The 13483-nt window shown below is 42.8% G+C and overlaps 1 protein-coding gene across 4 annotated transcripts in view; it reads right to left on the bottom strand.

Annotated features, from left to right (window-relative positions):
- The window catches only part of Il1r2 (interleukin 1 receptor type 2), a 42271-nt gene extending 29755 nt beyond the window's left edge, over positions 1–12516 (bottom strand). The window contains exons 1-2 of one of the 4 annotated variants that reach the window (XM_042695406.1): positions 12393–12509; positions 2292–2363 (exon numbers count right to left, since the gene is read on the bottom strand). In XM_042695406.1, the coding sequence (XP_042551340.1) occupies positions 2292–2305 (14 nt within the window). In that variant the 5' untranslated portion in view covers positions 2306–2363; positions 12393–12509. Of the gene's footprint in view, positions 1–2291; positions 2364–8157; positions 8296–12392 lie in introns of those variants that run through there. The other 3 variants (XM_042695407.1, XM_042695408.1, XM_042695405.1) reach the window with 3 other exon arrangements.
- Positions 12517–13483: the final 967 nt, after the last annotated feature.

Here is a 13483-nt window from a genome sequence, read left to right as displayed (position 1 = left end):
CAGGTACAGAGGGTTAATGGACAGTGATGGAACACTGAAAAGGGGTGACCCTCCTTGATGGTTTTGTGAATCCATTCACCACCTTAGACTACTTTCTCTTACATATTCATGTTTTAGCATCATACAGGCAAGCCTAGCCCCAGTACATTGTGTGTCTGGAGTTTATAAAAAGAGCTTAGGAGAAGGAGCCTGCCAAGCATCATCAGATGCTCTGTGCTCACAGCCCATTCGGCTGATTCTCTGAAAATCTCTGACTCAAGAGTTGTTCAGCCCCTACCCCAAGGCTCACATTGTTTCTGTATTAGTCTTAGCCTCAGATTTCATGGAGGTCTGAAAACATGTTTACACTTGCTTTGAAGGATAGGTGGACTGGAAGCAATTTTGTGAGGCTGAACTCTGTACCCCAAGCCTAACCCCTCAACACAGGGACCTGCAATGCCACCTTGACCCCTACACAGTACTAAAACTAAGATATTTAAGCATTTATGTATAACGAAGAGAGTTAGAATCTGGCGATGATGTGGAGGTGATCTGAAAGTACATCATTGTCCTAGAAAAACCTTCCTGTGGATGTGTTTTCTGGCTCATGTTTTTAGTCTTCAGAAATCTTACTTGGACGTTCAATGTATAAACCAGTAGAGCAATTAAACATTTTTATTCAGTGTGGAATAAAACTGACCAGGATTTAGGCTCAAGGCCATTAAGATTTTCTGGCTAAATAATCAACTAAGAGTATTTATTGTGTATTTTATGACAGGAAGAGCCTTGAGAAATAAAAGGAAATGCATGTGTCATTAGTACAAAAGTTTGAGGTTAGAAGACAAAGTCAAATCGCTTCAAGTTTATCTTTTACAATAAAGTCAATTTATCAAATGCATTGGAAAGACTCCTCTTCAAGGCTGTGGAGTTAATGAGAACAATGCAGATGTGGTTCCTACCCTCATAGAGTTTTCAGTGTGTTGAGAAAGAGTGGCATTGAATTAAGCAAGTCTAATTACTGTTGGAAAAGGAGAATTAAGTTGTGCAGAGGGAATTCAGAAAAACTAGGTGTTAGCTAATCTGAGGGCTCATACATACGAGTTTGCCTTGAGTCTCAAAGGAGATGTGAATTTGAACTTTTGAACAAAGTTGGAACCGCTAAGACTTTGGAGACTCTTGAAAGGGGATTAGTTGTATTTAGCATTACAAGATGGCCCATGAATAGTGATGGATGGGAGGGAGAGAATAAGAGACAAAGAGGGAACAGCTGATCCTAAACAAAAGGAAAGAAATGTATATATCACCTGATTTGTGAAAGAATAGTTTTATTGTTAAAGGTCATAGAGTCCATAAGCAATGTAGATTAAGATAATGATGATTGTCATTGTGAATATTAAAAGGTATTTGTGACTTAAAAAATTTAAAAACAACAAAAATAATAAGATTTTTTTTTTAAAGATGGCCCATGAGTCTTTGAGAGCCAGAGGTGGAAAGGTATGGTATAAGCAAATGTGATTGGGTGTCAAGTTGAAAAAGTGTAGATTTGTGATGGTGAATCTTAATTGCCAACTGATTGAATTGAGAAATCCCTGAAAAATTAATAAAGAACAGTTCTGAGTTTTCAGAGATACCTAGATCACAAGGGCTCTCATCTAATGAATGTCAATTTCTTGATGAGTTTATAGTCCGATTACATTATTGGGAGGTGATTAAAGTAGTAGGCATAATTGGAGAAGGTAGGTCACTGCCATTTTTACTTTTATGTGTCCTTGGAGGCTAGATCTTGTCCTCTCCACTTATAATCCCTTTCTCTGTTTCCTGGCCACCATGATGCCAGCATCTCTGCTCTACCACATCTTCTCCATCATGATGGATTGACATGTCTGAAACTGAGAGGCCAAACAAACCACAAGTTATTTCTATCAGTTATTTGGTCACAGCTACACAAAGGCTAACAGAGAGTCACTGTCATAGTATATGGTTTATATGTGATCTGTCATTGAACAAAATGTCATTATACAGTATATGGAGATATGTGTATATACATTATATAGTTCCATATATGTGTATATATACATTTATAGTATATACATACACATACATATATATATATATATATATACATATATATATTATTGTATAAGTTAAAAAGGAAAATGCCACAAACCCAAGCCTCAAAAGTACCTCTGTTGATTATTTCATATTTCCCTATAGGAATACAACTTTTTTTTGTATCCACTATTTCAAAAAAAAAATCTCTTTCATTGAAGATTATTTTATGGATGTCATTTCCTTGCTTTCCCAGTACTTACTGTGAACCACTCATCTCCGGAGATCTGCCACAACTGTGTTGCCCTTATCAGTGATGATGTTAATTTGCATATCTGTAAGGTATAACATTTGAAAGGTTTATAAGAGTATAAAGTAGAAAGACTCTTTCCTTTTAAAATGGATCTCCTAATTCTCCTCAGGTGCTACCCTTAGCAGGTTTTTGTCCTTTACCATTATTCTTTTATTTATGTTATTTTATCGGGCTCTGTGTGTGTGTGTGTGTGTGTGTGTGTGTGTGTGTGTGTGTGTGTGTGTGTGTATACCAGTACTGAAGCTTGAACTCAGGACCTTGATCTCTCACTTGACTTTTTCCCTCAAGGCTTTAGGGCTATCACAGGAGTCACACCTTCACTTCTGGCTTTTTAGTGGCAAATTGGAGAAAAGAGTTTCACTGGCTTTCCTGCCCAGGGTGGCTTTGAATCTTGATCCTCAGATCTCAGCCTCCTGAATAACTAGGATTACAGACATGAACCACCTGCATTTGACTCACCCCTTTATTTTTTCCACTATATTTTTATTTTCTCTAAGTAGCTGTATAAACAGTAGTTTATGAAGACAGTGCTTCTTGATCAATGTCACCCCTCTTAACATTCTCACTCACCCCTCCTACCTTACCTTTTCCCTCACTTTTCTTAACTTTTAGGTTATGTACTGAATTTTTTGCCATTTAATAAAGCAATGAATCTTGATCTGTATCATTCATCCCTTCAATACCTTCCTTTTATTTTATATTCCTTTATTTACTCACACTTCATCATTCAGAGATATATACCCCATCTTTTTGGCTTTTGTTATTTTTTTGTAGGGGGGATTAGAATCTCCAGGCCAGCCTGGACTACCATCCTCCTATGTGCACTTGTACTGTAGTTGGAATGGCAAGCATACATCACCACACCCAGCTAACTTGTAAAGATAGATGCTCACTAATACTTTACCAGAGCTGACTTTGAATTGCAATCCTGCCAGGCTGTGCCTCTTGCAGTAAATATTCTTTAATCTCATCACTTTATTTTGTGATTGAACATATAGTGCCAGTATGTTTTCAGTAATAAAATAAAACAGACTGAATGACTGGCCAAGAAAGAGTTATTTTGCTGAAGAGCATCAGAGATTCTACTGCCACCTCTTCTTCAGACAGGTAATGGAGATGAGTTGGAAACGGTACAGATTGCACAGCTTGTCAGGAAGTTGGACCCCATTGCACAGCTGGTCAAGAGAGAGGAAAGAGATGTTCGACAAGAGCCCTTTTGCAGAAGAATGAAATTCGGAAGCCACCTTCTGGCCATGCTCCAACCTACCCCCACCAGGGAAGCTGTCTTGGTTTCTTTCCCTGGACTTCAGTATAACAGATGTTTGACTTGACTTCTCCAGGATGTGGCTTCACACCACAAGCACATAGTAGTAACATTTTGCAGTCATCAGAAACCTCAGAAAAGGGGCTGGAACCCAAATTGCTGTAGCGTGGGAAATAGTGAATCTTTGACAGTCCCAGAAATGAGCGAGGGAGATTTGTTTGCAGAGGTTTGCAGCAAAACATTATTCTCCTGCCCTACTTTCTTTAAGAATGTTTTCAAAGCACAAGCAGTATAACATTTCTCCTGAAATCTGACTTGACCTTATTACCAGAAAAAATTTCTATGATAGCACATTCCAAGTATTTAAAGTTCAAACTCTTTTTTCCCAAAGAAATAAGCATGTTTCACCTCCCTCCATGTAAGAAAGCAAAAGAATAAGATGAAAAGCATGGCAGGACATAAGAAAATAAGAGAGCAGACATTGGTGGCTCATGCCTGTAATCCTAACTACTCAAGAGGGTAGTTCAAAAGAGGATCCTAGTTCAAAACCCAGGGCACAAAAGTCTATGAGACTCTTATCTCCAATTAACCAGCGAAAAATCAGAAGTGGAGCTGTAGCTCAAGTGGCAGAATACTACCCTTGAGTGAAAAAAACTAAGAGACAGCACCCAGGTCCTGAGTGCAAATCCCAGCACTGGGAAGGAAGGAAGGAAGGAAGGAAGGAAGGAAGGAAGGAAGGAAGGAAGGAAGGAAGGAAGGAAGGAAGGAAGGAAGGGAGGGAGGGAGGGGGGAGGGGGGGAGGGGGGGAGGGAAGGGAGGGGAGAGGAGGGGAGGGAGGGGGGAGGGGGGAGGGAGGAGGGAGGAAGGAAGGAAGGAAGGAAGGGAGGGAGGGAGGGAGAGAGGGAGGGAGGGAGGGGGAGGAGAAAGAGGAGGAGGAATCTGGGGCAGGGGTAAGGTGAGGCTCTAAGTCCACCTGACAGAAGAAAGAAGAGAAGAAAAGAAGAAAGAAGGAAAATGAGGGGAATGTGTGAGGAGCTAATGGAAGGAGGGAGGATACATTAAGGTAGAAAGAGCTAAAGACACAACAGCAAGTAGACAGGTATGACAGCACTACAAGCATCTTTCTACACCACATACTGAGGCCTAGGTAACTAACTGGCCATCTCCCTTTTAATGCCAGGGATCAAAAAGGACAACACGTAAAGCCTAAGGTGCAAAAAAGACTAAAAAGCTGAAAGAATATTGTGACCAGCCAGACCAGTGGCTCACCTTTGTAATCTCAGCAATTCAGGAGGCAGACATTGGAAGGATTGCCATTGAAGGCTAGGCCAGGTCAAAAACAGAAGAAGAAAAAAAAGCAAAACTTCATCTCTAATCAATAAAATCTTGGTATGGAAGTGGGTGCCTGTCATCTTAGTTATATGAGAAGAGGAGAAGCATAAATAGTACTGCTGTCCAAGAAGGCTAGGAGAAAATGTGACTTTATATAAAATCTAACTAAGGGAAAGGGGGCTAGAGGTTTCACTCCAGTGGTAGAATATTTTGGGCCTAGCAAGTACAGGACCCTAAATTCAAACCCTAGCAATGCCAAAAAAAATAGAGAAAGAAATAGAATGGGATGGTCAAGACCAGTATATATTTCACCTTGATTCATTTACTAACATTTTGCGAATTTGTGTTTGGGGTTTGTGCGTGTGTGCGTGCCTGTTCTGGGGTTTAAAATCAGAGCCTGGACAGTGTTCATTCAGGACTAGCACTCTACCCCTTGAGCCAGAGCTCCACTTCCAGCTTTATTTTTTTTTCTGGTAGTTAATTGGAGATAAGAGTTTCATGGACTTTCCTGTCCAGGCTAGCTTTGAACCACCATCCTCAGCTAGGGTTACAGATGTGAGCCACTTGCATCTAACCGGTTTTTTACTTGGTTTTATTTTGTTCTGGATTTGTTGTTATTGTTGTTGTTGTTTTTCAGTATTGGGGATTTAACTCAGGTCTTCATACTTGCCAGGCAAGACTTCTTCCTCTTCAACCATATTCCCAGTCCTTTTACCTCCAGTTTATTTCTCAGATAGGGACTCCTACTTTTTCCCAGACAGACCTCAATCTATCTTCCTTCCCCTGATTCCCACAAACTGGGACCACAAATATGTGCCAACTTAACCTACTTCTGCATTTACTTTTTTCTTGTTTCCTCTAAGGTATATAACTGATAGATAGACAGACAGATATGTATATGCACGCATATATGTATATGTTGAATTATACACATACACGTATATATATATATATTCCCTTAAATGCTTGAAAGTTATAGATCACTGGCTTTATTCCTAAATACTTCAGAATAAATGCAGGAATACATTTTTTTAAGCAAATTGAGAACAATTAAGTTAGGGGATGGCCCCAGAAATAAAAAAATAAATAAATGTTTCTATGGTTTATTTGAATTTATTGAGACTAAAGTCACTGCAGTGATTAAGCCTTTTTTTATTACTATCCCTGCTCCTTCCCAGAAGGTTTTTAGGCAACTGCCCCAGCTCTGAATCAGGCCAAGTAGTCATTTAAAGAACAAAACTAAGGAGCAGATGTTGAATGTTAATGACGTCGATTACCTCTCAGGCTTTACACTTATCACTTAAGTCATATCCAATATAGAAAAATCAATTCCCAAAATCCACCCACACATGTTTCATGCATGTCATATAGCACTTTTTGAAACCCATGAGAAAAAAATACGTATTTCTATAAAAATTAATTCTCAGGCAATCACAATCATTTTAAGATGGTGCAGCATAAGAAAGACTCTCTAGTTTCTAATAAAGAGAAATCTATAACAAAGTTGCTGAAGCTTTTGTTGGAAAATGTACTGGTAAAACAGAGTTTTACCCAGCCTTAATTTGTGAGTACTAATTTTGTATCTGAGATGCATGAATTTTGAATACAATCAATTCTTTAAAAAAAAGAACAACAGAACTCCAGCCAGGTACTAGTGGCTCACACTGGTAATCCTAGGTATTCAGGAAACTGAGATCTGAAGGTCATAGCTCAAAGCCAGCCCAAGCAGGAAAGTCCAAGAGACTCTTATCTCCAATTAAACAGCAGAAAACCAGAAGTGATTTCTGTGGCTCTAAGTGGTAGAGTACTAGCCTTGAGCAAAAAAGCTCAGGGATAGTATCCAGGCCCTGAGTTCAAGCCCCCCAAAAAACAAAAAACAAAAAGACAAAAAAAACAGAATTCCTATATTATTTGTGTTTATACAAAATTACGTGAATACAGCCTCCAAACTTCATGGTGAACTGTCTCTGGCTGTAGTGCCCAGTCAGAATGACAACTGCCAACTTTTTCATTTTTATTTTTATTTTTTTTGGCCAGTCCCAGGCTTGAACTCAGGGTCTGCACACTGTCCCTGAGCCTCTGTGCTCAAGGTGAGCACTCTACCACTTGAGCCACAGCACCACTTCTGGTTTTTTTGAGTTGTTTATTGGAGATAAGAGTCTCATGGGAACTTTTCTGCCCAGGCTGGCTTAGAATCAGGATCCTCAGATCTCAGTCTCCGGAGTAGCTAGGATTACAGGCATGAGCCACAGGCTGACAACTGGCCATATTATTTGACCAAAATCCTCCACTTCTTGGTGAGGCCTGAGTAAACCAAATCATATCCTAAAAGTTATGGCTTAAGAAGACCCTTCCTGCCAGACCTGGCCACTGAGCCTCAGGCCACACAGGTGGTACCTTAGCAAGGAAGACCTAGAGATATTGTTATGGCTTCACACTCAGTTTGTCTTTCTGCCAACAAATAACTCTTCTCACTAAAGGTGCCCTCTTCCTGTGGAACCTTATGAACTTAACCAACTTCTATCCCAAGAAGCACCAGGAAAAGACATCTCCATACATCAACCCAACTCATCAGACCCCACAGTCAAAGCCTCTACTCATACCTTCTAGAGTTCCTAGTAACCCTGGCTCATTCAGAGCCTGTCTTCACATTGCATATTCTAGCTATGTGATCTTAAGCAACCACAGAATCACTTACATAATCCAAGGGCACAGTTTCTTCATCTCTAAAATACAAAGTTTGGGCTGAGAGTGTCCTCTCAGGCATAAACACCTATGATTCTAATCCAGGTTGGGGCACAGGTCTGCTCTTGGTTAGAGCTTCCATTTCTAAAGCATCAAGTCAAGGGACCTAATTAAGGACTGAACCAGGTCAACTCATTTGCTGTAGGTCTCCAAGGCAGAAAAGGTCAGATGCCAATACTCAGGGCTTGGGAATCTGGGGCAATGGGGCTCCAGCTCTGTTGGACTATGGCTAGATGATATTCATTAATTACTACCTGAATACTCCCTTAAAGCACTGGGTACTGGTGGATGCACAACCTTTGAACCAAATGTTGTTTTCAACCTTGTACCATCTGAAACAACTCAAATCTTTCAATCCTCAAGAAAACTCGCCCATCTAAATATCACACAGACAGCAGAAGCAAGAACAGAAAGACCCAAATCACTGAAGAGAGCCAACAGGATCCCAACACAAAGGGGGGTATATTTTACTCACAGAAGCAACTTGGAAGCCTTTTGCCAGCTGTTCTTTCCCCTTATTTGTATGAGTATGGTTAGTTTTTCAGAAGAGTAGATTGCATTTTCTGCCCATTGTCCCAACTCTTGTCTCATTCCACATGGTCTTCTAAAATGCTTTCATCCTAGTCTGCCACCAAGAAGTGGAATCCAACTCACCTCACTTGAATGTGGGGCGGGCCTGGAATTCACATGACCAATAGAATGCAACTGAAGTGATACTGTGAACTCTAAAGCTAGCCCAGAAAACCACGCACAGGTGCCACTGGTTTCCTTAGAAGTTTGACTCCAGGAAAAACCAGTCACCATGGAAACAGTCTGACTATGCTGAGACCACCTTGCCAAGGGGGCCTGGTTGAGCTGGACCAGTCTCCAGGACTCCCCTCAAAGGCAACAGCCATGACAGAAAAGCCACCTTAAAATCTCCAGATGATTCCATTCACTGGTTGAGAACCACAGCCACTGTTTGAACAACACCAGTCCTCATAGTACAGAGGAATTGTCTAGCTCTTCATGGATGGGATGTGTAAATTAACAATTGTTTTAAACAACTACATTTCAGGGTAATTTTTCATGCAGCAAGAGGTGAATAGAATGTTGAATCAAAAACAGATTTGAGGAACTAGGAATGTAGCTCAGTAGTGGACCATGTACAGGAAGGAAGGGAGGAAGGGAGGGAGGGAGGGAGGAAGGAAGGAAGGAAGGAAGGAAGGAAGGAAGGAAGGAAGGAAGGAAGGAAGGAAGGAAGGAAGGAAGGAAGGAACGAAGGAACGAAGGAAGGAAGGAAGGGAGAGAGAGAGGGAGGAAGGAAGGAAGGAAGGAAGGAAGGAAGGAAGGAAGGAAGGAAGGAAGGAAGGAAGGAAGGAAGGAAGGAAGGAAGAGAGGAAGGGAGGAAGGGAGGGAGGGAGGGAAGGAGGGAAGGGAGGGAGAGAGGGAGAGAGGGAGGGAGGGAAGAGAGGGAGGGAGGAAAAAAGAAATTAGATGTAGCAAATTATAAAAATAGAGGGCTGATAGAAGAAAGCACACACCAAGACCAATGGTAGCTGATGCTCAGAAACAAAGGAGACAGAAAAATGATTTAGACATATGCAAGAACCAAAGACTATAACCATCTGACACCTTGAAAAGCAGACACAAGTATTTGCCTGTGTTTCTGTGGCCTGCCTCCAAAAGGCCTCTAAAAGCTATCATACGAAATACCTGAAGGAATTAATAGCTGGCATCCTTGAATCACAAAGAACACTTCAAATTTTGTTCAAAATCCTCTTTCTCTAGTATGGGACCTGCATAGTAGTAATATTGTCATTGCCTCTCAGTGTATTTCTCTTCTTGCAACATTCTTCCAGAATGTTCTGCTACAAAGGCCTCAGAAAAGGGGAAGCACAGAGTCCTGCTCACAAAGGAGGGAAGGAAGTGGGTAGGACATGGAAGAAATTCTTTCCTAGTAGGAAAGAGAAGTAGAAAAAAGTGGGGGAGGGCCTTAGAGGTCAGCGTGAATGGACAGAAGCTCCAAGAGGAAGCAGGTAGGTGGGCCCAGTTTTTCTAGGTTTAAAACCTGAAAGCCAAGAGACAAAAGGTTTTAAGGTAAAGGGTGGTACTAAAAGCAGAGGAACTTTTGCTCCATGAAAATAGTCACACATCCCCACTTCATTCAAGGGGAAAGGATTATACAACAGGATGAATCAGTGGAAGTCATACTAGGATTCTGCCTGTCACACTCATCTAAGGAAACATTCTGATGAATCTTAGCTGTAGCAATGTACCAGCCACCCAGAGCTTTATATTACCTTGTTCCTTGCTCTCAAATAAGACCTCATCATAAATTTTCTAAAGCCCTGTTCAAAGTATGGTCTGTGGGTCCGCAAAATGAACAATGATGGTGCAAAATGCAGGTTCCCAGACTCTGCTGTTGACCTAAGAAATAAGAACCATGTGCATATTGACAAGCCTCTCAGGGAATACAAGAAGCACTGATCTCAAAAGAACCTAGCTCCCAATAACTCCCCCATAGACCAAATCTCTCACCTCCAAAGGAAGTGATTCTCAAAATGTGGTCCCTGCACCAGCATCTCCAACATAACCTGAGAACCTTGTAGAGATGTGAGCCCCTGTACCCTGCCCATTTCTACTGAATCAGAAAAAATCAGTGTGGGCCCAGCAGTCAATTCTCTTGGGAGAGTTGGAGGTTAGTTGCTAGGGCTTGAACTTAACCTCTCATGCTTACTAGGCAGGTACTCTACCATACCACAGAGCTACATCTGTAGCCCTTTTGTGTGCTGGTTGTTTCTGAGATGTGGTCTTCCTTCCTGCCCAGGCTCAGGCCAGAACTGATCCTCCTATTTCTTTTAATGCCTCACCTTAGCTAAGATATCAGGCACATGCCACTATACCCAATTTCTTTCCATTGAGGCAGAATCTCACAGATTTTTCTGCCTAGCCTCACCTTCTCCTGGCCTCAGCTTCCCACATAACTAGAATGACAGGCACATGCCACTGCACACAGCTATGTCAACACATAGCAAAAAGGTCACCCTTTTTGCTAGACTGATCTCAAGCCATGATCTTCCTGATCTCAAGACATCCAAGAATGCCACTACACCCGACTCATTCTGCACTGTAATCAACCTGCCAGGAGATTCTGCTGCAGACTTAAATTTAAGGACCTGGGACCACCCTTACTGTCTTGAAGTGTCCCCACAAGTACAGTGGGTGACAGTAACATTAGAAGGTACCATGAACCTGCATCACTTGGACTACTTCGGCTGTTAGCTGACCTTGAAGACTGACTCTATCCTGGGGCATGGAAGGAGTGATGATTGGGTTCTGTGTGTATTTGGGATCACTTGGCTTTAGTTGTCAAATGTTGGGAGTGGGGATGCTGAGAGGAAGTTGTGCTGGCAGGGCCAGGAAGGGGGCTCCAGGACAACTGCAACACATAGGACAGAGATTATCCTCATCGCTCAGCCTTGACCTATCCTTCCTTCTTGCCTCCAAATCACCAGGCTTTGTATGACAATTATGAAAGGTGTTCCTTTCTGTGCTTTGCATGCTGGGGCACTGCTCTGAGCTGGGGGGAAGCAAGTCCACCACAGACTTTGTGGGAAGGCAGAGCTGGGGGAAATGGGCCAGGGGAAAGAGTGAGTTCGGTGGGAGGTAAAAAGGAACATAGAGAGAAAGAGATTCCAGCATCATCCTGCCACAGACAGGGAGTTCTGGGAGGGAAAGGGAAGGGCAGTCCACTCCCCTGCCTCAGTTTACTGAAACTGAGGAGGAAGTGAAACTGGAAGAGGAAGAGTTTTGACCAAGATCACACCATGTGGGGAGGCTGACCTGGAGGCTAGGAGTAGAGAGAGTCTGGAGCCTCAAACAGAGTGCAAACCTCTAAAACGAAGAGAAGGGACTTCAACGCGTAAGAGCAAATGTGGACAAAGTCCCTCTTTGCACCACCCAAGACCCTAAGTACCTTCCGTTATTAGGGTTCATTGGCTGTGATGAGAAGATGGGGGAAGTGAGCACCAAGAGTTGCTCACAAATTGTGCAACCTCACCCAACCTGAAAGAAGCAACACTGAACTTTGAACCTGGGCTACTTACGCTCAAGGACACATACATGGACAATGCTGTCCACAATGCTTCTCTCCTAGACAACCATGAGCATGCTGCTCAGTCAGGGCTGAGGGCTCAGCTGTTAGGACAGGGTGAGATCCTTGCAAAATACAAACATTTCACATTGGTAACATCCCCAGAGCCTTCCAAGGAAGAAAACCTCTATCTTGGAGGTGGACGAATGAGGTGGACACCCATCCATCTCCTCAAGTTGGATTGCACATTTTCATCTGTCACTGAAGCCCTCTGATCTAGCCCCTTTGGGGGACAGAGAAGCTCAGAAAAGTCCAGTGATACTTAAGGTCAGATCATAACAAGGTCACTGATGAGTTAGGTCTCCCAAATGAGACACATCTGGGGTCCTGAGAAATGAAGAAAGTCACCTGGGTGGTGGACAAAGATGTTCTGATTCCTCTCTCTCTCTCTCTCTCTCTCCCTCCCTCCCTACCTCCCCCCTCTCTCCTCTCCCTCTCTTACCTGCAGCTCTGCATTCTTGTACCTTGTTCCCTCAGATATTCTGATTCCTTTCTCTCTCTCTCCCCCTCTCTTTCTCTCTCTTTCTCCTTTCCTCCTCTCTTTTCCTCGCTTTCCTCTCTTCTCCCTCTCTTACCTGCAGCTCTGCATTCTTGAACCTTGTTGCTTCTTGCCTAGGGAAAGCTGCCAGGCCAGACTTTCACCTTCAGTGGAGGCTCAGCGGTCCCTGCTGGGATTTATATACCCTCTTATGTGCCGGGATTTCCTAACCAGGCTATGTCACTCACTCCAACGGAGTGGCATGGACACACCTTTTTCTCCGCATAGGGGAGCACCCCAGCCTTTGGTGGTGTTTATGTACGTGATCACCAGATGGGGAAGTGGCCAAGGAAACTCTGCGTAAGTTTCCCTATTTTTTTGTGACTCGCTGGAAATTACACATTTCCAGCTGAGAGGTGGTTTGACAGTGATGTTGATTGGTTGGATGCTGGTTAGCAACCTAACCAAGACTCCATTAAAGAGAACACAGGGTCTTTAATGACTGTGACAGATGGTCCCCAGGCCTACCGCCTAGTCTGAGGTCTGAGAGCTCAGAAAGGAAAAGCTTTATGGGTTTGTTTTTAGGAGCTTTTCCTTCCTCTTAGATGATATTTCATTGTTAGGTGATGGAAGGGGTCAATTTCCTAGTGATTTCTCCCAGCTTGTGGAATTTGTTTATGTAGCTGCTGTTCTGACAGTAGAAACCTGGCACTAAATCATACATGTGCATAAAACCAATGTCTAACAACCAACTCTCACAGGCCCAAAGGTGCTGTTGTTGCTTATCTCCCACACAAGGTACCTTCCTGAAATCAGAGAGACAACAGGGTCGCAGGAGGATGATTCTGACCTGCAGCTTCCCTGGAAGTGTGCCCTCAGGGACCCCCACCACCCCTGGAAGCTCACACCAAGCACAAGGCCAACTTCAGTCCTGTCCTTCAAGACCAATCAATCCCACTCAGGAACTTAAATCTTCACTCATCACCCAATACAAGACTTCAAAGACAAACATGATGGCTCAGAGCCCTCTTGCTATCAACAGGAAGCCAAGTGGGAGGGGCTAAACTCAAGGGCTGAGACCTTCCGGTGTTCAGAGTCCCCAGAGTCCCCTGTTTATACGTTGGGCAGTGTCACATAGTTTAAGCAGATGTGACTTGAAGAGCCTCAATTGGTGGGTTAAAAAAGAAC

Source organism: Dipodomys spectabilis, unplaced genomic scaffold (genome assembly GCF_019054845.1).
Source record: "Dipodomys spectabilis isolate Male_0828 unplaced genomic scaffold, ASM1905484v1 ptg000187l, whole genome shotgun sequence".
In the NCBI taxonomy this organism is placed as follows: domain Eukaryota; kingdom Metazoa; phylum Chordata; class Mammalia; order Rodentia; family Heteromyidae; genus Dipodomys; species Dipodomys spectabilis.
This window is presented reverse-complemented; position numbering and strand designations above follow the sequence as displayed.